General features: G+C 47.9%; 1 protein-coding gene across 1 annotated transcript; it reads left to right on the forward strand.

Annotated features, from left to right (window-relative positions):
- The first annotated feature begins 596 nt into the window (after positions 1-596).
- On the forward strand, positions 597-19141 carry GARIN1B (golgi associated RAB2 interactor 1B). Its single transcript, XM_055121078.1, has 8 exons — positions 597-845; positions 1744-1928; positions 2949-3205; positions 9044-9161; positions 12581-12618; positions 12971-12972; positions 16101-16266; positions 18619-19141. The coding sequence occupies exons 1-8, from the start codon at positions 597-599 to the stop codon at positions 18630-18632; spliced, it is 1029 nt and encodes a 342-aa protein (XP_054977053.1). The 3' UTR covers positions 18633-19141.
- Positions 19142-23480: the final 4339 nt, after the last annotated feature.

Consider the following 23480-nt stretch of genomic DNA (forward strand, 5'->3'; position numbering starts at 1 on the left):
CAAAGTGAGCACTGTTGGGGTTATTTTGTTTGTTTTTTGGGTTTGGTTTTTTTTTTGGGGGGGGGGGGTTGGGTCACACTCGTGATGCTCAGTGGTTAGTGCTGGCTCTGCACTCAAAATCACTCCTGGCATGCTCACGAGATCATATGAAATGCCAGGGATTTAAATGGGTTGGCTGTGTGCAAGACAAACACCCTACCTGCTGTACTATCACACTGAGCATGCTTGCCCATGAGTGACAAGGCTTGGAAGGGGGGCTGCTGGGGTGGGGGATCTCTTTTCCTCCTTGGGGCAGCAGGTACTTCCCTTCCTGGCTTCCTGCTTGGCTCAACACGCTCTCAACAAATTCTGGGGGGCTATGTTCTGGAATCCAGAGGTGGGCTGGGAGGTGCCCGAATACCCGAGCCTTCTAAGAGGCAAAAGAGGCCCGTCTGCATTTCCCTTTCCTGCAGGCCTGCCCTGGTTTTTCGTGATGTCATCCATTCATCATTGTGAGCTGATTGGCGGTCCAGGCCTTGGCCAACTTGCCCCAGTCAGAAGGGAAGAGAGAGCTCCCAGGACAGACGTGTGCCGTGGGCCCCTGAGCATGTGCAGATATGATATCATCCGCTTCGCAGAGAAAAACATGGTGGAAATTGAAGAAGACAGTGAAAGTCGGAAGATCCCATCCAGCCTTCCCTTCCCTGAACGCCTGGGAAGAGTTCAAGAGCCTCTTGTCTGCGGATGGGGAGCCGAACCCTGGCGTGGGCCTGGGTGTGGAGGAGGGGCTGCTCTGCCAGATGCTTCACTCCTCAGAATTCAACCTATTTCCTGACTCAGTGGTGTTCGAAAGCAACTTTGTCCAGGTACTCCAGTCTGTGCTCAGAAGGGAACTCCTGGTTCTTCTGAGCCTCAGGATGCAATCGTGCCCGCCCCGAGGCCTGCCAGGATCTGGCCTGAAGGCCCCACCCAGCCCCCCGCCTGCTCCCCACGGGACCCTGACTGCACAGCTCCATGGTTGGTCGCTGTACTCCCATCCCGGTCACAGAGGCTGGGATGCTCCACTCAGAGCAGAGGATTTGAGTTTCCAAATTCCTTTCTTCAGGCTCCACCTGAAGCCAAAAGGAAGGATCTCTTTGGGGGTGTTAGGAAAAGCAATAGTGATTGGCCAGAGAACTGGAGTCGGGGGTCCCCAGAGAGGGTAAGCTTTGGGGCGGGGGCAGTCTTCTGCTTTCTGGAACCAAGTGCCCATGCACCCTGAACCCTGGCATGAGAAAAGGGGGCTGGAGTGAGCGGAGGGTTCTGTACAAACACAGGAGGTCAAAGTTCAGGACAGGCTCATGCCAGGGATTGGTTTCCTTGCCCAGACTGACCTGGGGGCCCAGGACACCCCAATGAACAGAACAGGGGGTGTGAAAGGGGCCTGATCACTCACGGGGAGGCGGGTAGGGGAAGTCCCGGCTTGCAGCGTGTGGGGAATACTTAGAAAGGCTAATTCTTCTCAGTGCCAGCATCCACATAGCTTCAGAAAGCAGTTCCCAACAAGCCACAGTTTCACTTCCTCCATCCAGGGGGACCGTTGTGCAATGTCTGAAGGACGTTTTGGGTTGTCACAACTTGGGATTGGGAGATTTGCTCCTGGCTCCCCGCAGCACACTAGCAGCCTCTCTCTCCCCAACCAAGAATCACCCAGTTTGCAGTGAGTGTAGAAACCGCCCCTTTAATGCTGCGGGGGGGGGGGCTCTGCTCGGGGCTGCTTTGCAGGTGAAAAAGAGCAGCAACTGGATTGACATCTACAAAGCCTGCTACACGTTGGCCCTTGGGGTGACCTCCTCTGTGCCCTGTCTGCCCCTTCCCAACATCCTCCTCATGGCCAGTGTCAGATGGCCCCAGGGGCAGAGCCCGACGTGGAACAGACCATCGACTGCCCCCAACATCATCCTAAAGAGGTAAAGCCACACAGGTGGGGATCAAGGACAAGCAGAGTGCGGAGTGAACCAGTGCTGGGGCTGCTTTGGTCCGTAACTCAGGCATGGGGGAAAAGCAGAGAGTCATCGGCCAAAGCATAGCTTTCAACAGCAGTGAATTAAGACCGGATATGGGAGGGTGGGGGAGGAGGGCAGGGCAGCTCTGGAAGCCTCCAGGCCTGGGGAGGGCGCCAGCAAGCAGAGCATGGGTGGAGAACAGCATGTTCTCCTTAGCATGCACCTAGCTAAACCCACCTTTTTAAAGCCCCAAGTTAAATGCCACTCCCCATTTCCTTGCCAATAAAAAGTGGAACTAAGTCTCTCTGGCAGACAGTGACATCAAACCCTTTTTTGATGTTTGAGCCTCTTCTGGTTATCACTGGGCTCTCTGGAGAATCTCTAGATAAGCCCAGGAGTTAGGAAAGCTTATCACTTTCCCACATGGTCTTGGGGATGGACTTGCCACTATGCACTGGGCCAACATACAGCACTAGAGCTCAGCCCCTTGCCCGGTGTCACCCTAAGAGCCAAATCCTTCTATGGTAACTCCTTTGGCAAGAAGCACCAAGACACAAAGGTGGGAGAATGGACCAGCTGATCGGGCGGCATGCGGGGTGGTCCCGCAGTGATTCCTAAAGGAAAAGGAGAAACTCTGGGGCCCAGCACCTTCTTCAGCACCGGGATCCAGAGAAACCCAGTAGGAGAATTCTGACCATTTCGATTTAATTTTTTGGATAGGCCCACATAACAGTGCTCAGGGGGCTACTCCTGGCTCAGTGATCAGGGACCGTGCTATGCCAAGGACTAAACCCCAGGGCTCTTGCATGCAAAGTATGTGCTCTAGCCACCTGAGTGCTCTCTCCAGCCCAGGGCTCTGTATTTGAAACAAACTCCTGAATAAACCTGGTCTCTCCGATCTCAGAAGCCTCAGGCCTGAGGGAAACGCCACTTTCTGTGCCTCCTCCAGGGAGGGTTATCACCGCTGTCTCTCTCTGCCAGCAGAATTCTCCCCCTGAAGTTTGTGGAGCTCCAGGTGTATGACCGGGAGCACCGCGTCCTGCGGCTGAGGACCGTCACGGAGAAGATCTACTACCTGAAGCTGCACCCGGACCATCCTGATGCCGTGTTCCACTTTTGGAACCGCCTGGTGCAGATCCTGCATCAGGGTCTATCCATCACCACCAAAGACCCGAGGATTCTGGTCACTCACTGCCTGGTACCCAGGAACAGCTGTAGCCCCTCAGGAGACTCACAGGTAAGTGGGCGGGATGGCTGCTTCCAGCCAAGGCCAGAACGGAGCTGTGTGGGTCTTGGGAGAGCTACCACGCATCTGCCATGGAGAGGGGCTCCTGACCCTGATGAGTTTGATCAAAGTCTGGGGAACACACACCCATTCTGTCCTTTTTAGCTCAGGAAATGTGGGAAGCTGGGCAATCACCACAATTGGGGATGTGTGTGTGTGTGTGTGTGTGTGTGTGTGTGTGTGGTGGGGGGTAGGGGTAGGAGCATAACTGATGATGCTCAGAGACTATTCTGGTTATATGCTCAGGAGTAACCCCTGGTGACGTTCAGGGAACCATATGTGGTGCTGGGAATTCAAAACATGGCCAGCAGTGTGTAAAGCAATTATCTTACCTCCTTTACTATCTCTCTGGCCCTAAAATAATTTTCCTTTTTTTTCCCCCGCTTTTTTTGGTCACCCCGGCGATACACAGGCATTACTCCTGGCTCATGCGCTCAGGAATTACTCCTGGCGGTGCTTGGGGGACCATATGGGATGCCGAGAATCGAATCCGGGTCGGCCACGTGCAAAGCAAATGCCCCACCCACTGTGCTATCGCTCCAGCCCCTAAAATCGTCTTCATCAGGACAGATATGAGGCCAGAGTGATAGTACAACAGGTAGGGCTTTTGTTATTATTTTTTATTTTTTTTATTTTTTTGCTTTTTGGGTCACACCCGGCGATGCTCAGGGGTTACTCCTGGCTCTGCACTCAGGAATTACTCCTGGCATTGCTCAGGGGACCATATGGGATGCTGGGAATCGAACCCTGGTCAGCCGTGAGCAAGGCAAACGCCCTACCCGCTGTGCTATTGCTCCAGCCCCAGAACAGGTAGGGCTTTTGGCCTCCATGCATTGGACCTGGGTTTGATCCCCAGCACCCCAATGGTACCCTAGCACCTCCAGGAGTGATCCCCAAGTGAAGATACAGGAGTAAGCTCTGAGTATTGCCAGGTGTGACCCCAAAACAAAACAAGACAGAGAATAGCAAGGTTGTTGAAGACAGAGAGAGACAGGACCCCCTGGGAGAATATCAAACCATGTAGCTACTTTGGAAAAGTTTGCCAGTTTCTTTATAAATGTATTAGAAGCCTACCATATGATCCAGCAATTACATTTCTAGAACATGCCCAAGCACATTCTAAATGAAAGAATTATTCATGCCAAAACCTGTACACAGAAGTTCATCGCGGCATCATTCTTCATAAGCACTCCAAATAGAAAAGTTCAAATCCCAGCAACTGGTTAATGGATAAACAAAATATTATTTATGTTGAAGGTAACCATAAAATATTATCATCATGAAAGAGTGTAAATTGTGGCTGGGGAGATAACTCAGTGGCAGAGCATTTGCTTTCCATGTGGGGGGTCCTTGACTTCATTACCAGCAGCCCCCACCCCACCCCACAGACATACACACCACATTGAGGAAGTTAGCTCAAAGGGACGGGAGCACTTTCATAGCATGTAGAAAAGCTGAGTTTGATCCCCAGAGCGCCATCAGATGTGGTCCCCACCAAAGAAACAAAAAAGTCTAGGTTACTGATGGCCTGTGACTGCCATACATGCCGTCGTAGGGCTAAACCTAGAAGATATTAAGTGAAAGAAGTGAAACCAGGTAAAAAAGAAGGACTGGGATGGAGGTGGGGCTCCGTGGCAGGACATATGCCTCGAATGTGTGAGGTGCAGATATGGTCCAAACTGACTCCCTCCAAAAAACTATTTTAATGAGTATCCAGTGGGGTTTTTCTTTGTTTTGGTGTGGGGTCCACACCTGGAAGTACTCAGGGCTTGCCTTCTGGCTCTGTGCTCAGGAATCACACCTGGCAGGCTCAGAGGACCATATGGGGTTCCAAGGTTTGAACCAAGGTTGGTTGCATACAAGACAAACAACTTAGGGGAGGAGTGATAGTACAGTGGGTAGGACGTTCGCCTTGCACCTGGCAACCTGGGTTCGATTCCTGGAATCCCATATGGTCCCCCAGCACTGCCAAGAGTAATTCCTGAGTGCAGAGCCAGGGATAACCCCTGAGCATCACTGGGTGTGATCCAAAAAGTAACGCCCTCCCCCACCAGAAAAAGCAAGACAGATGGCTTAACCTGCTGTCCTATCTCTCTGACCTAGGATTTTCGACTCTGAACTATTGATTTGTTTGCCATTTCTTGTGACGAATTCATAATATCTTGGTTACTAGAGGTTTTGCTTGTTTGCTTGTGAGTTTGCAGGCTATACCTGGCTATGCTCAGATCTTACTCCTGGTTCTGGGCTCAAGGATCACTCCAGCAGTGCTTGGGGAATCATATGTCTCGGTGCCAAGGATTGAATCAGATTGATCACATACAAAGAAAGGCACTTAACCTCTGTACAATATCTCTGGCTCAACTAGTAGTAGTTACAGTAAATTTTTCATACCAATATTGATTGGGTGATACAAATCTTTCCATTTTTTTAAAAAAAAATTGTCTGGCTATTCTAGATCCTAAGTATTTTTGTATCAATTTTAGAATCAGGTTGCCAATTTCCACAGAAAAAAAATCTGCTGGAATTTTGATAAGGAAAAATGTGGAATTTGGGGATCAGAGAGATAGTACAATGGGCAAGGCACTTGCCTTGCATCTGGTCAATCCAGGTTTGATCCCTGGCACCATATATGGTCTGTCAAGCCCTGCCAGGAGTGATCCTTCAGCATAGATCCAGGAGAAAGGCCTGAGTACTGCTGGGTGTGACCCTAAAACACCCTCCCCCAAACAGAGAATATGTAAAGTTTATAACATTTATTTGGAGAGACTGGCCATTTTGATAATGTGAAGTTTTTTAGAACACAAATATGGAGTATCTTTCCAGTTATCTCAATCTTTTAAATGTTCCCTTAGCAACATTTTATAGCTTACAGTATACTAGTTCTGCATTTACCTTGTTAAATTTATTCCTAAATGTATATGCATATATACTTTTGGGGAGGTGAAGCAAGATAGGTTTTTTTTGTTTGTTTTGTTTGTTTGTTTGTTTGTTTGTTTGCTTTTTGGGTCACACCCAACGATGCACAGGGGATACTCCTGGCTCTACACTCAGGAATTACTCCTGGCGGTGCTGGGTGACCATATGGGATGCTGGGAATCAAACCCGGGTCGGCTGCGTGCAAGGCAAACGCCCTACCCGCTGTGCTATCACTCCAGCCCCAAGATAGGTTTTTATTGAAACTTAGAAAGACATGAAGGGAGAGAAAGTGAAGGCGTACGTGTTCATGGGAGAACACTGTTTGAAGAGCAAGCCTATTTCTAAATATTTTATTGTGGGCACTATAGTAAATGGAATTGCATTGATAATATGTAGAAATATTTTTATATTAAGCTTGCCTTGCTTATTAGTAGCTTTTGTAAATTCCTTGGTATTTTCTACATACATACCTAAATTTACATTATCTATAAGGATAATTTCACTCTATTTCCCACTGGATCCATTTGTTCATTTGGTTTTGATTTTGGGGCCACACCTGGCTGTACTCAGGGCTTATTCTAGGCTCTGCACTTGGTCCTTGGGGGACAGTAATGAAGATTAAACCCGGGTTGGCCATGTGCAAGGCAAGCACCTTACCTTCTGCACTGACTCTAGTCCTTGAATCCATTTGTTTGCTTGGAATCTTTCCCACTAGCTAGAACCTTCAATGAAATGCTTAATAGATATGTCAAAGCAGACAACTTTGCTTTGTAGGAACAAAGATCAGGAGATCTTAGGGAAAACAACCTTTTATTAAGTCTGCCGCTGACTATGGGATTTTTTGGGGGCTGGAGCGATAGCATAGCAGGTAGGGCGTTTGCTTTGCACGCGGCCAAACTGGGTTCGATTCCCAGCATCCCATATGGTTCCCTGAGCACTGCCAGGGGTAATTCCTGAGTGTAGAGCCAGGAGTGACCCCTATGCATTGCCAGGTGTGACCCAAAAAGCAAAAAAAACTGGGATTTTTGTAGATACTTTTTATCAGGTTGAAGAAGTTTGTTCCTAACATGTTAAGATGTTAACATGTCTACTTTCTTTTTTCTTTTGGTTTTGGGGACACCATCGGTGGTGCTCAGGGCTTACTCACAGCTCTGAACTCAGAAGTCATTCCTCATGGGCTTGGGGGATTTTATGGGACCCTGGAGATTGGACCTAGGTAGCCTGTGTGCAAGGCAGGCAAGCACCCTACCCACTATACTATCTCTCCAGCCTCTGTGTCTACTTTCTTGAGAGTCTATCTCAAGAGAAGGTATTGGATTCTTTTGTCAAATTCTTTTTATGCAATTACTGAGGCAACCATGTGCTCTATCTTTCTTATAGATAGTGTGTCACACTAATTGATTGTTTGAGGCTAAATCAATTCATTTTCCTGTATTAATTCCAATTGTCATGGTAGTTTTGTATAATCATATTTCTCAATTTGGCTCATTGGATTCTATTTGTCATTTTGCATCAACATTCATTAGAGATATTAATCTGTAGTTTTTCTTGTGATAACTTTTTGATATCCTGGTTTTGGAATCCATGTTAATCTCACAAGATGATTGAAGTAGTGTTTCCTCCTCTGCTTTGTCAGTTGACAAAGAATTTGCATCACCACTTCTTGAAATATTTGGTAGAATTTGCCAGTGAAGTCACTTGGGTTTGTTTTGTACTGAGCCTCTATTGTCTGACAAGCATAAAACTAACTTAAGCTACAGCCCCAGGCAGGCAGGATTCTGGCGGCCACTTCACCCCTGTATCACTTGAGCAAGTGAGTGAATAAGTGAACAAATCTGAACAGCATACTGAACGGACATCTTTGGGGGACAAAAATCATTTGGATTGGGCTGGAGCGATAGCACAGCGGGTAGGGCGTTTGCCTTGCATGTGGCCGACGCGGGTTGGATCCCCGGCACCCCATATGGTCCCCCAGGCACCGTCAGGAGTGATTCCTGAGTGCAGAGCCAGGAGTAACTCCTGAGCATAGCTGGGTGTGACCCAAAAAGCAAAAAAAAAAAAAAAAACATTTGGAGTCCTCCCAAGTAGTGCTCAGAAGGTGGCCCAGGGGCCAGTCCCAAAGGTGCTCAGGGACTTTTAAGCTACACCCAGCAGTGCTGGGGGTCATGTTAATGGCGGGGATCAAACTTCCTGGCACAGGCTAAGCATGTACCCCTAGTTGCTGAGGTGTCCCCTTGGTCTCAAGAACGTAACTGTACCCAGGACTGGAAAGCAGCCCTAACTTGGGCTGAAAGGAATGCCTTTTCTTAGAGGAATGAATTTTTCCTTTCCCTTTCCTTTGTTGTTGCAGTGTGACAAGGGTCTCACGGTGGCTTCTGACACCAGATTCACGTCAGCAGAGCCAGGGATCTCACTCCAAGAGGTGGAACGATATTGGGAACCGAAGCCTCAAGCACCCAAGGCAGGCGCTCTACCACTGCCATATCCCATGCCCAAGAAACCGACCTTCCACACATTTGTTACCTTTCTACAGCAACTCTTGAGTCCACCCTTACATTTACACTTAAAGCCAAGTTGCTAAGGCTTGTTTCAGTTTACACTAAGGTGCTTATTTGAGAACATGTTAAGATACATTGGTAAGAATGAATCATCTACCAAAGTCTACCTCAAGTACTCCATGCCAGCACAACCCTGAGGGGGTATCGAGGTATGATTCTGACAATAAACACACATATGATCTCAGGATTGGCCTCTCTGAGCAGTGGGCATGGAAGCCTATATTGAATTTCAACACTTTAGGGTCTAGACTATAAGAAAAATGCCAAAGGCCCGAAGACTCTAACAACCCGGCTTTGCTTTTTTCTCTCCATCTAGTCAGTACAGAAGAAATTTCAAGGCTCCCGTCCTAGCGAGAGCCTCTTGCAGCTGATGGCCAAAGGGGAGAGTGAGGCCATCTCTCAGATTTTCGCCGACTTGCACCAGCGCAACCAGTTCAGGTATATCACTTACATCAAGCTGGTATGACATCCTTGCCTGCAGCCAGATGATCTAGCCAGTGAGGTCAGAAACCAAGTCACTTGGTGAATGAGTCCAGGAAGGGGCAAGAAATGCCATCAATCGGTGTCCCGTCTTGATCTTTGACACAAGGCAACTTTTTTTTCTGAGATCTGTGTTCTGTTCTCCTTCATAAGCAAGCAAAGTAGGCTTGCCTCTGGGAAGGAATTCCATTTGACAATTCAAAACAGCCGCTAGAGCAATAGTACAGAGGGTACGTTGCTTGCCTGACATGAGGCTGACTCAGGTTTGGTCTCCAGCATCTCCTGTGTTCCCTTGAGCCCCACCAAGAGTGACCCTTGAGTGCAGAGCCACGATTAACCTCTCAGAATGACTGGGTGTCACCAAAAAACATTTAAATTTTTTTTAATTAAAGAAAAAGAAAGTAACATAGATGAGGAAGTTAATCCCATTTCTGAATCAAAATCCAATTCCTAGTCCTACCAGAAATCACTAAAACATTGATTGCGAATATTGTACATTCACTTCACAGATCTACTCAACTGGCCCCTGTTTGAACCGTATGTGGCTTTGGGGATGGTTTTCTAAATGCATCATCTGTTCTAGAAAGCTCCATTGAACAGGACTCTCTTCTCTATGCCTGAGAAACTGTCCCTAGCAATATAGATGGGATGGGGGTATGAGTCTTAAGACTAGCTGATAAGAAAATGAGTATGAAACTTAAGACTAGCTGATAAGAAAATGACACTTGGGAATGCTGAGGTCACAGGGAGAGAATAGCTAAAGAGCAACGATAAAGCAGGAGCCAGAGTCCCAGGGAACTGGATTTGTGGTTTTGAAGAAAGGGAAGGATAGAAATAAATTAGTACGTGTCACAGAAGATGCAAAAAGGTGAAAAGATTTTTTTTTTTGTTTCAGTGGGAACCAACAATTCATAGAGGAAGAGAGAGAAAGCAATAATTAAAAGAAAATGTTTCTAATGTAGAATCACCATAAAACAGAAAACTGATAGAGTGGGCAGCACTGGGTTTTAAAAAAATGTCTTACGTAGACTTGGGCCCCATGTCACTGCTCCAGCTGTTGTTTAACTTTTCTGAATCCCTGTTTTCAGCTCTCTGAGCTGGAAATTATGATAGTGCTAAACCCACCCAGATAGTACAGGAGTAGACAGGAGCTCGTGTCCATCTGCTCCTGGGGGTGTTCCTCAGTTGATTGAGTAAGGAGGCACTCAAGAAATACTAACTTGGGGCTGGAGCGATAGCACAGCGGGTAGGGCGTTTGCCTTGCACGCGGCCGACCCAGGTTCGAATCCCAGCATCCCATATGGTCCCCTGAGCACGGCCAGGGGTGATTCCTGAGTGCAGAGCCAGGAGTAACCCCTGTGCATCGCCAGGTGTGACCCAAAAAGCAAAAAAAAAAAAAAAAGAAAGAAATACTAACTCGTATTATTAGGCTGCAAGTACAAGCGTTGGTTTTTGTTTTGCACGGAGAGGGGCATTGAGGGGAGAGGTAGTTGGCACACCCCATGTGGTACTCAGGGTTTACTCCTGGCTCTGTGGTCATGGATTACATTCCTGGTGGGTTCAGGGAACCACATGGGGTGCTGGGGATTGAACCCTGTTGGTGGTGTGTAAGGCAAGTGCCCTACCCACTGTACTATCTCTCAGTCCCCTCTACTAAATTTTTAACAAAAGGAAAATGCTGGTAATTTCCTGATGTAAAAGAACTTATGCTGGGGTTGTCACCCTGTATTTCATAGAGACCTTTAATGAAAAAAATTTTAGGTAATAAGTCACATAATTAAATAAAAGAGAACTGGTCTCCTTTTCCCCTTTTATTTTACCCCACCTCGTCCTACCTCCCAAAACTCTTTTTTTTTCTTTTTGGGTCATACCTGGCAATGCACAGGGGTCACTCCTTGTTCTTCACTCAGGAATTACCCCTGGTGGTGCTCAGGGGACCATATGGGATGCTGGGAATTGAACTCGGGTCACCTGTGTGCAAGGCAAACACCCTACCCACTGTGTTATCGCTCCAGCCCCCAAAAACTCTTAATAATGAAATATTTTGAAGTAATCTTTTGGTTGTCTCAAAGTGCTAAACTTAGGTTCTTTAGGTAGCTATTTTAAAGGCTTTATTTTCTGTTTGTTGGACATGGTTTAGTCACATGACCACATCCTAATGTAAGGGAGTCTGGGAAGCATGGTACCCATTCAGCATAGCAGTGTACTCAACACAAAATTAGAGGTTTAGTTCCAGAGAGGGAAGAGAAGGGTTACTGGGGCCTCGTTGGTCATCTCTGGAACAGATTTTGTAACTTTCGTAACCTTAGAACATTTCCAGAAGGCCAGAGAAAAGTCTGAAGGAGAAACCAGCAGTAGCCAGATAAGGGGTGAAGAATGGCGTAGGCCAAGGGAACACGAATGAGGATGAGGCTCAGGCCCCAGGGCAGGGGGGACAGCTCTGCATGGAGGCTCAAGTTAGACTCCCAGAGCACCACCAGGAGCACCCCTCAGCGCTTAACTGGGAGTAGCCCCTGAGTACCACCATATATGCCCCCCATCCCTGCCTACAGTAGTACTGACATCACCCTGATCCATTTAGAGAAGGGGAAGGAAGGTCAGTGGGGAGGGATGGAGGGTAGAAGGCTATTAGCACAGGTGGGCAGGGGCCGAGTCAGGCAGGGCCTGGGAGGAGCAATTTAGACTTGAAGTATTCTGAGAGACTTGGCATTTTAAACAGCAAGGCAGCATGCTCCAATTTACACTTTGAAAAGGTCACACCGGCTGTGGCGGTGACAGCCCATGGGAAGCGAGGGAGAGTGAATGTGGGGACCTATGGCCGCCATGGGGGTCAGAAACAGGAGGGACTTAGCTGCTGCCTCACTGTTAGCTCGGTCATTGCCTTGTAGAGACTTTTTTTTCTAGAGTATTTTTAGTTTCTTCTCTCCGGTTCCCCCAGATAAAGCCCTGAGTGAAGCGTTTTCTCCTCATTTGGCATGTTCTCTTGTTCTGGTGGCAATCATATCCGTTTTTATACACCAGCAACAACGTGCAACTCGCAGCAAATAAAATGAGTGGCAAATAAATTCGAGACACAGGCCCGGACAGATGGGACCCCACCCACTTCTCTGCTAACCGGACCTCAGGGGCTCCGCAGTCCCTAACCCCCTCTCCCCTCCCCTGTTTCTTTCCCGTGGGATTTTCAGAGTCATCACACCCTCCCAACAGCACCACAGCTGGCCTTATCCATATTCATATATGCCTCTAAAGCTTTGGCATCACAAACATTGTAAGCGGAGAGGAGATTGGCGCTGAGTTTCATGCTGTACTCGTTTTTGTTTTTTTCTTTTCTGTTTTTGTCCTTCGTTTCCTTGACCCTGAAATGGCTGGAGCTCCAGGAGCTGCAAAAAGACCAAGACCAAAAAGGACAGATCAGGTAAGGAGGGCACAGGGCCCCCCCGGGGGGAGAGACTTTCTGCTCTGCAGAGAAACTCAGCAAAGAAACTAAGAAACACACTCGCACGCATGCACACGCGTATCCACCCACCCCAACACGCACACCCAGCCCCCCGTCCTGATTTTCTCCCATCAGGCTCATCATCCTGATTTCCTGTCTTGGGCTTGTTTTCTCTCTACTGCTGGACTGGACAGTCAGTTTGGCTCTGAGGCCAAGCTAACCTACCAGTTCCTTTCTTTGAACTGTTTCTGGGTTAAGGTGCTTGCCTTGCCTGTGGCAAAGCCAGGATCGATCCTTAGCATTGTATTTGGTCCCCTGAGCACAGAGCTAGGAGTAAGCTCTGAACAGTTAGGTGTGGCCTAAAAAAACAAAAAAAAAAACAAAAACAACAGAAAGAAGGAAAAAAAACCAAAACACTTGTACTCTTGACTTCATTTTGGCTCCCACAAACCCTCCTCTGCCCAAATCCCTGTCACCTCAGGCCTGGACAGTCACAGTATCCTCTTCTTGGTTGGTTCATTCATTCAAAAGCAGGCATTATGCCCTTGGTAGGAAAAGCCAAACACCGTTGTAAGCCTTGGAGCCACCCCAGAGAAAGACACGGCACCACTTTGGAGGGGCCTGTAAATCAGAGCGGTCAGGTGGGCGCACCCCCAATTTATAAAACCTCTCCTCCCAGCAACATTCAAAGCTCATGCCCGGAGTGTCACAGGAGCACAAGGACATGAGTCCTCCCTCCCTCCAGAAATCCTTGGGGTGCGGTGTGCCGAGTCACAGAGGATGAAGACCAGGGGGCTGACTGAAGCCGATGAGGCAGGATATTCTGGGAGGAGACAGTAGGGATGGAAGGGGGGGAGGGAACGTGCTGGGAACAGCAGCTGGCTCTCTAGCTGTGGCTTCAGTGTACCCCGAGCCCAGTCAGTTTGGCATGCATGATGATGTGTGAGCCTCCCCCATGTGTCTCGTCTTCTCCAGCCCTGTTCCGATGCTCCAGTCAAACTCAGCTCAGGGAAGTATGCTGTAGGAGGCCCCTCCTCTGCAGTGCTCCCTGCACTCAGAATCCTCCCTGTCCACAGAGAGGCTTCCCGATACCTTCCGGTGCAGATGAAGCTGCCTTGGTGACAAAATCTCCATTTCCTTTCCTGTTGGCTTTGTAGTCTTATTTCGTCGACCCATTCTATTTTTTCAATGCTTCTGAATTATTCATAGCAGCAAGTTCGCTGCTACAAATCCCTTAGGAGCTGGAAAAATAACCTGCACCACACCACTAATAAATTGTTCCTCCACATTGGCTCATGAGGCAGCTAGAATTTTGTGTTGTGTTAGACATTGAAAGATGCTATAAAGATCCCAGGGCAGTTTTGCCAATTTGCCCCAAACCAGAAACTAGGAACTCAAGTGTCTACAGGGAGTATAAGTAGGTAAAGAACCTGGCGACACAGTGATAAGAAATTATTAACTTTTCTTTCAGCTTTATCTAAGTAAGATAAGATCTGAGTTGACACATTGTAGCATTGAGGTTTAGCATTGAGAGGCAATAGGGAGTGGTGGGGACAGTGGCAAAAAGAAAGTGAAGGTTTCCACTGAGACTTCATCTAATTAGTGCCCTGCTGGAACACAGGTCCAGCATTGCCAGATGCACTAATTTTTCTGTAGAAGCTAAAAGTCTGGATTTTTACATGATATCCCACCACCTGCCCATTTAAAAAGGAAATGAAAGCTCACTATAGGCCAACATTAGTGGACAAACAAATCTTTAGACCAACCTCTGGCTGGCAGGTCACAACTCTGGTTCCAAATGGTGAATAGATTTGATGCTGAACCATATTTGTTCTAAGTCTATCAATGCTTAGTAGTGTGGTGTTACCAAATAATGCAAAAGTGAATTCTTTCTTTTGAGGGATGGGGCACATCCTGTTGTGTTAAGGACTTATTCCTGGCTCTAAGCTCCTGGATTGCTCCTGGCAGTGCTCAGGGGACTATTTGCAGTGGCAGGGATCAAACCCTAGTGGGCTGTGTGCAAAAGAAATGCCTTACCCACTGTACAATCTTTCTGACCCCAATTTTTTTCTATTTTTACACATTCAAACACACACACACACACACACTCACACTCACACACACCACATGCCATATTCCATGCTGTTGGGGTTTAATGAAACAGAAAGAGACAATTTCAAATTTATTCTTGGCACTTAAGAGAACAGCTAGAAATTCAGAAGAGTCACCAAACTTCTAGGGTCAAAGGAACTTTCACACCTTGCACGGAAGTTGCCCCTGCACCGATATGCCAGTGGCTCATCCTGGAATGTGGAATATGTCTCCCAGGCTCTGCTGTTTCCCCAGAGCTCAGGAAGCCCCTCTCCACTGTGGGCCTGGGAGTGTTCTCGTTCCGTTTGGAAGGATAGTCACACCCTAGCTTCCGAGAGAGAGAGAGAGAGAGAGAGAGAGAGAGAGAGAGAGAGAGAGAGAGAGAGAGAGACAGACAGACAGACAGACAGACAGACAGACAGACAGACAGACAGACAGAGACAGAGACAGAGAGACACAGAGAGACAGAGAAACAGAGGGAGGAAAGAGAGGAGAGAGAGAAGAGAGAGAGACAGACAGAGAGACAGACAGAGAGAGAGGGAGGAAAGGGAGGAGAGAGAGAGGAGAGAAGGAGAGAGAGAGGAGAGAGAGAAGAGAGAGAAGAGAGAGAGAGAGAGAGAGAGAGAGAGAGAGAGAGAGAGAGAGAGAGAGAGAGAGAGGGAGAGGGAGAACTGCTTCTGGCAGAAACCATCTGGCAAACCTTCCCTGTGTAAACCTTCCTTTGGGAAGCTTTCATTCCCCATTGGAGGGCGGAGTGGCCCATTGCAACACGTCTTAATCCTTTATGTGTCCATGGTCAGAAAATGCAACCTCTGACTCAGCGTCTGGCTGGCCGGAAATGGGAAATGCATTTCTAATATGCCCCCCAGCTGAAGTCTAGGAGGTCACCATTCTAGGCTGTGAGGTAACATTTGAGTCACTGAAGTGCAATAAACCTAAAACAAACCCTGGCTTCAGGCCATCTGGGTCTTGGGGCACTGCTGGGTTAGCTAGAAGAACCTCCTAGGCACATTCATGCGCCGACCTTCTCCAAGCTGCACTGGTTCCCTCTTTGCCATTCGGTCCCCTCCACCCCCTGGCAGTGGCTGTGCATGTGGTGTGTGATAACAAGACCCGGCCACTGGCTCTGAAATCTTGCGTTGCCTCCTTGTCAGCTCACCAGAGGCAAGTGACTTCACTTCCTGGAGCACAGGGAGTAGGGTTGTGCTGGAGGAAAGAGCTTGAATACATGGAACTCTCTGGAACCATGCCCGGCACCTAACAAGCACTGCCTCCTCCCTCCACCCCCACCCCCAACACACACCTATGTTGACCAAAACCCAAGGGCCCTGTGAATTAATGTACAAATCTCTTCTCCCCTAGACCCTGAGAAAGATGGTCCCGATGAAGACAGCATCCCGTGCACCCCCGTCCTCAGCTGGAGGGACTCGTTCACCTATGGAGAGTGGGAAAGAGAGAACCCCTCTGGGCCACAGCCCCTCTCCCTCCTCAGCACGCTAGCAGCCTGCACAGGGCCAAGGCTGACCCCACTCATAGGTATTGTGGGGGTGGGGTTCACAGGACACGTGTGGAGCTCTCCGCCTCAGGCGCGGGCTCAGAGCCAAGGCTGGGAGCAGAGAACGGGACAGCCACGGCCGCTCCTCAGCCTCCTCTGCTGCTGCTGGGCCCTTCTCTGCCTCCAGGCCGGTTGAATGAAACCCTAAGTGTGGCACTGCCAGTGTCCCCAGAGGCGCCAGGAGTTCCTCAAGTGACTGGAGGGGCTAATCTATAAGGACCCTGCCATGGCGAGAGAGCTGCCCTCTCTGCTGGTCAGGGGTACTGTGTGCTGCCCGTGCTGACTCTGTGTTGGTCCTTTGAGGAGGTGGAGATCAGGTTTTATCTTTTTCCTTTCTGGAACTCTTAGGGAGTCCCAGCCTTCTGCAACGGGGGGGGGGGGGGGAAAGTAATGACCAAAAGGGAGTTGGGGGCACTCAAACTTTCAAGGGACCTAGCCCTTATCCTTTTTTGGGGGGGGGGGGGCACACTCAGCAATACTCAGGGGTTACTCCTGGCTCTGCACTCAGAAATTACTCCTGGCAGTGCTCAGGGGACCATATGGGATGCTGGGAATTGAACCCAGGTCGGCTGCGTATAAGGCAAACGCCCTACCCGCTGTGCTATCACTCCAGCCCGCCCTTATCCTTCTTGCTCCAAAGACCATGCATCCATCTATCCATCCACCCACCCACCTGCCCACCCATATGCTCATCCAGCCATCTGTTTATTAATATAATATATGCTCACCCCGTCCTGTGCCCCTCCAACTGACCAACTGATCAATCCCTAAAGAAGTTAAGAACACAAAACCCTTAATCCAGGAAGACATGTATATGCCTATTTTCACGGCACTATTTACAGTAGCCAAGATCTGAAAATCGCCCAATTTTTCAACAACATGAGTGGATAAAAATTATGGTATGTTCACAATGGAATATGTACATACTCAACTTCTTAACTCAACTCTAAGAAAAGATGAAATTGTGCAGTTTGTTGCAACTTGAATGGAATTGGAAGGTATCATGCTAGTGAAATGAGTCAGAAAGTAGATAAATGCCAGATGATTTGGCTTACATGCAGAATATAAAGAAACAGAAAAAGGGATTAGACTGTCCTCAATGCAAACAAACCCTGAGACATGAATAGAAATTGGGAACTAAGGAAGCTGGGAGTGGGGGCATGGGTGGGAGGAAGGAACAGGTGGTAGGTTAATGGCGGGGGGAGGGATCTTGATATCCTGGTGGAGGGATTTGTGTAGTTTCTCTAAAATTGTAAAACAACTTTTGGAGGTAGGAGGGGTGGAGGGGAGAGGCTATGGCCAGCAATTTTCTGGGCTTACTCCTGGCTCTGCACTCAAGAATCACTCCTGGCAGTGCTTGTGGGATCTTGTGGGATGCTGTGATTGAATCTGGGCCAGCTGCACGCAAGGCAAGAGCCCTGCCCACTGTACTATTGCTCTGGCCCCTAAAACAGCTCTTATTGTAAACTATAATAGCTCAATAAAAGAAATAAATATTTTAAAAGAGGGCCAGAGAGATAATACAGGAGATAAGGCACTTGCTTTGCATGTCACTGACCCCAGTTAAAATCGTTAACATTTGCATATAGTCGTTCTAGTATGGTCAGAGGTCACTTCTGAGTACAGAGTCAGGATTGGCCTTTAAGTACTGCTGGCTATGCCCCAACGCCCCTCCCGCCCCCAACACACACCAAATAAAATTAAAAAATAAAATAAAATTGCAGAAAAAATGAAAACAAACCAAAAAAGTTATGAGTGCTTTATGGATTTTTTTCTTTTTCTTTCTTTCTTTCTTCCTTTCTTTTTTTTTTTTTTTTTTTTTTTTGGTTTTTGGGCCACATCTGACTATGCTCAGGGCATTTTCCTGGCTCTGCCCAAGGATCACTCCTGGCAGGCTCAGGGATTCATATGGAGTGCTGAGGATCGAACCTGGGTCAGCAGGGTGAAAGGCGAATACCCTACCTGCTGAACTATCACTCTGGCCCCAGCTTTCTATTTTCTAAAGCAAAATACTATTAATCATGAATTCTTGTGAGATCATTAATAGTTGACAATTTTTTTTTTTTTTTGCTTTTTGGGTCACACCTGGTGATCCACTGGGGTTACTCCTGGTTCTACCCTCAGGAATTACTCTTGGCAGTGCTCAGGGGACCATATGGGATGCTGGGAATCGAACCCGGGTCGGCCGCGTGCAAGGCAAACGCCCTACCCGCTGTGCTATCGTTCCAGCCCCAATAGTTGACAATTTTTAAATTAACTGATCAATGTATTCACAGAAGAGCTTTTGAAACCATTGATGACCTGTTGGACATTTTTCTCTCCTGCACCCCCAGGAAATTCTATTTGAGCCGCCCATTCACACTGCGACGGGTCCATGCAGCCCTCACCTACGCCACACAGCAGCATTCAGCTTCCTGAGGGACTCATGGGAGGAAGGGGCGGAGAGAGCTGCAGTTAAGAAGAAACTCAAATGATCTTTATCCTGAGAGCAGTGCCTTTTCTTGGAGAACAACCTAGCCCAAGACTCCGGAGGAGAAACCTTCGTCCAACGTTATTCCAGTACCTGCCTCTGTGTTTGCTCCATACACTAACCACCCTTCACCTCCCCCTCACCACCCAGCACAAGGAAACCAGGACCGGGAGATGGGGGAAAGGAAAGAAAGGAACCGGGAGCAGAAGGAAGAAGAGGAAGAAAGCAAAACAGAGGTGAAGAGGAAGGCAGAGAGCGGAGAAGAAGAGAGATACACAGAGAGGTGCTAAGAGAAGGAAGCAGAAGAGTCTTGGGCGAGAAGCTGAGAAGGAAGAGAGAAGAAACCCACCAGAGGCACGCCTCGCCACGAGTCTATTTATCTCATTGAAAACTTGAAAGTAAGGCCAGATATCAAAAAAAAAAAATTGTTTTCCTCTCTATAACTCTGGACAAGTATGCGGGGCCAAAACAATTCCAATCCAGGCCTCTATTTAAATTTCTCCTTTTTCCAATTTGCCTTGTCAGTTCCTGTTTTTTGATTCAAGCTTGTATCTTCTTCCTTAGTTCATTCCCTCCCTGGGTTTTGCTGGGTTTTCTTTCTTCCTTTTTTTTTTTTTTTTGTGGGGGAGCAAGGAGAGGACACACCTGGCAGTGCTCAGAGCTTATTCCTGGTTCTGAGCTCAGGAATCACTTCTGGAGGGATTATATGGGGTGTCGGGTTCAACCAGGGTCTCCAGCACCCACCCTCACCCCACCGAGGAATTCCTCGTAAGGTTTCTTTTGTTTTGTTGTGTTGTGTTGTTGTTGTTTGTTTGTTTTTGGTTTTGCTTTTTGGGTCACACCCGGCGATGCACAGGGGTTACTCCTGGCTCATGCACTCAGGAATTACTCCTGGCAGTGCTCAGGGGACCATATGGGATGCTGGGAATCGAACCCAGGTCAGTCTCATGTAAGGCAAACGCCCTACCCACTGTCCTATCGCTCCAGCCCCCTCCTCCTAAGGTTTGGGTTGGGGCTGTGAAAAGTTCCTGAGGAGGGTACTGGGACATGCTGTTGGGAGATAGAGGGGATTTTTCTCTTGTTTGCTAAATGTTTCCACGCTACAAATACCAGCTTGATTTCTTTAGTATATGACAATGTCCTTTAAAATGTTGGGACGCCTCTTTGGTGCATATTTAGCGATTTCAAAGAGGAAATGCAAACTCAGAACATAGGTAAACTAGAGGTTTTAGGCTCAGTAGAAGTAGAATCAGAAGTTCATATATTGTAGGTTAAGACTCGTTGAGGGATTAGGTATCAAACTGTCCATGGATCAGCTGCTTTGTTTAAGATGCACACCAGGGCTGAAGCAATAGTACAGCAGGTAGGGTGTTTCCCTTGTGTGTGGCCGACCCGGATTTGAATCCCAGCATCCCATATGGTCCCCCGAACACCGCCAGGAGTAATTCCTGAGTGCAGAACCAGGAGTAAACCCTGTGCATCACTGGGTGTGACCCAAAAATAAATTTTTAAAAAATATATTGTAAGATGCACACCGTTTCACATTTACTAAAAACAGTCTAGGAGCTAAAGGGGAGAGGTCAAAGGGTTTACTATGACACTGTGTGTGCCAGAGGCCCAGGTTTTATCCAAGCACCACATGGTGCCCCAAGAAGCATGCCAAGAATAGCACCTGAGCACTGCCTGTTGGTGTCCGAATCAATAGAGCCCTCATCAGACACAGGGTAATTCCAGATAAGTGACTCAACTTTCCAATTGGAAAGGCTTGGGGATGTCTTATTTCAGGCATCCCCTGTTAGATATCAGGTTTTCCCTATTTAGGTATTAGGATAATCTCCTATTGAGGTTTTAGGATACACTTAGACGGGCCAGGGAGAGTTCAGTGGTCAGGGACACACACCTGGCATACACCAGGACCAAACGTAGAACCACAGCATCACACACATGTCCTCCCTCAGCACTGCCAGATGTGGCCATGGTAGATCCCATGTAGATCCCAGTCCCAAACACTGTACCTCTGGAGCACTGAATAGTCCAACTCGTTGTATGAATATCACCAAGAGCAGCCCCCACACCCTCCTCCACCCCCTCCAACCTAGATTTTGGGCTCATTGTCATACCACTGCACACACCCTCGACCCCTCTGTGTGTTTACCACTTGACTCGCTGGACTAGTTCCCACTCCATGCCTGCATCGTGCTACCACACGTGCCTAGGGATATGACGTATTATCTCGCCTCAAAGTCACAATCACAAGCCTTTACAAGGGCCCTTAATGTTGCCTGGGGGTTATTCCATGTTCCCCTTCTCTGTCTTCTCTGAGGAATGGCTATTTCAAAGCACAACCCCCTTTCTAAAGCCCCTAGTTGTCTGATGATCCAGTCTCCCATTTCACTGAACATAGCGGTAATTGAACTGCAAGCTTCCTGTCTATAGTGACTCAGGCAATGCTGTCAGATGAGTCCCCATATGTCGATGGCATGAAATAACCTACAGCAAATCACTTCTCATAAAAAGTTCAAAAAGAATGCTCCTGTTTGGTGAGTGTCTCATTCAAAGGAACCTGGTTTTGTTTCATCATGTGATGCTGCCAACCTAAAGAGGTTGGAGAGCGAGCGAGCGAGCGAGCAAGAGGAGAGAGAGGAGGGAGGGAGAGAGAGAGAGAGAAAGAGAGAGAGACAGAGAGAGACAGAGAGAGAGAGACAGAGAGAGAGACAGAGAGGTGAGGGAGGGACAGAGAAGGGAGGGGCACCTGGAGAACCAAACAGAACAGGTTTGTGTGTGTGGCCAGTGGTCAGTGCTGGAAATAATAGACATCATTTCTGTCTCCTCTTTCTTTGGCCAGGACTTGGTTACATGGCTACACTGTGTGGAATGCTGGGAAATGTAGTCCAGCTGTGTGTACAGGGTAAAGAGGAAACTATTGTTAGTTGGTCAGTCTTTTCCACACTTCCCTCATAATAAAAGCTAAATTTCTTAAAATGGTCCAAAGGCCATTCTTTCTGTTTGATCTGCACTCCCGCCACTCCTCAAATTCCAAATCCTGCGTCAGCTCGGGGCCTTTGCCCTTACTGTTCCCAGTTCCTGAAATATTCTTTACCGCTTTCCAGTGTTGACTCATGCCGTCCCCTCCTTTACCAATTGCCCTCTGAATATTGCAGTGCTATTCCTGAAAGGCCCCGCCTCCCTGTCCTTCCTGCCTTCTCTCCTTCCTTACAGCTCTCCTCATACTGTGCATTTGCTTTGTGTGGTTGGCTACCTACCAGAATAAAAGTACCATGAGGGAATTGGTCCATGTTGTCCACTGTTCGATCCCTAATGTCTGGAATAGTGTCTGGCACACAATATCTCCATCTGAACTTCGATGAGTTGCTTGAACACCCACTTTTTGAGACTGACATCTTAAAAGAAGGTCCATCAGTGCTGTTCAGACAGAAGCTAGAGCTAGATAGGGGGCATGGGGTATTTGAGGTCACATTTGTTGTGTGTCACTCCTCAAGATCATCCTCTATGTGACTTTTAGCACTGAATTACTCCACCAGTGGCCAGATGACCAATGATCCTAGCTTGGCTTATTCCTTTAGCTATCCTGCCATCACCTTAGATTTATTGTGCTTAACTCATTTCTCCTCTTCCTACTTATATAACTCTCCCAGTTTCCTCTGATTAAAAAGGTCACCGCTGGTGCTGGAGCGATAGCACAGCAGATAGGGCGTTTGCCTTGCACGCGGCCGACCCGGGTTCGATTCCCAGCATCCCATATGGTCCCCTGAGCACCGCCAGGGATAATTCTGAGCGCAGAGCCAGGAGTAACCCCTGTGCATAGCCAGGTGTGACCCAAAAAGAAAAAAAAAAAGGTCATCGCTAAGGCCAGGCTTGTTTACACATGTTGAAATATTCATATTTAAGTGAAGCTCATGCCCTTATCCAATGACCTTATCCAGCTTTTTCTAAAAGCTGCTTAAATAGTCGATCAAGACCTGTCCTGTAACAATTGGGGGGTGGGGTGAGGGGGAAGGAGTCACAAAACATTTGGCTTTAGTAAAAGTTTGCTGAGTGCACAAGGACCAGCATCAATTCCAAATCCAGTGCATCACAAATCCAAAGGGACTCTGCAAATGTTTACCTGTGTTATAGTTCTCACACCAAAAGGGATCATGAATGGAAAAAGTTTAAGTTCTGTTCCAAGACCTTCCAGGAAGATTTGCTCTCCCAGGAGGCTGTAGGTTCCCAAGGGGAATTTTAATCCTCATTGCTGGACCAGTACTTAGCACAGTGCCTAACTTTAAGGAAAAGATCCTGCTCTATGGGTAATATCTGAAGGAAACCCTTTCCATCTCATGCCACTTCCTTTTTTTTTGCTTTTTTCTTTGGGGAGTCACACCTGCCTCTGCACAGGGGTTACTCCTTGCTCTGCACTCAGGAATTATCCCTGGCAGTGCTCAGTGGACCATATGGGATGCTGGGAATCGAACCTGGGTCGGCCGCATGCAAGGCAAACGCCCTACCTGCTGTGCTATCGCTCCAGCCCCCTCATGCCACTTCCTATGAAAGGTCAAGCTTAGAAACCTCGTTGTGTGTTTTAGGCCACACCAGGCTGGTGCTTAAGGGTTATTCCTGGATAGATTCTCAGGGGTTTCTGCCAGCTCCCCAGTTGCAAGTCTAGAAACCTTTAGAAGACCACCCACAATCCCTACTACCTTCTGTTCAGGTTTCCTGAATTAT

Source organism: Sorex araneus, chromosome 1, assembly GCF_027595985.1.
Source record: "Sorex araneus isolate mSorAra2 chromosome 1, mSorAra2.pri, whole genome shotgun sequence".
Taxonomy (NCBI): Eukaryota; Metazoa; Chordata; class Mammalia; order Eulipotyphla; family Soricidae; genus Sorex; species Sorex araneus.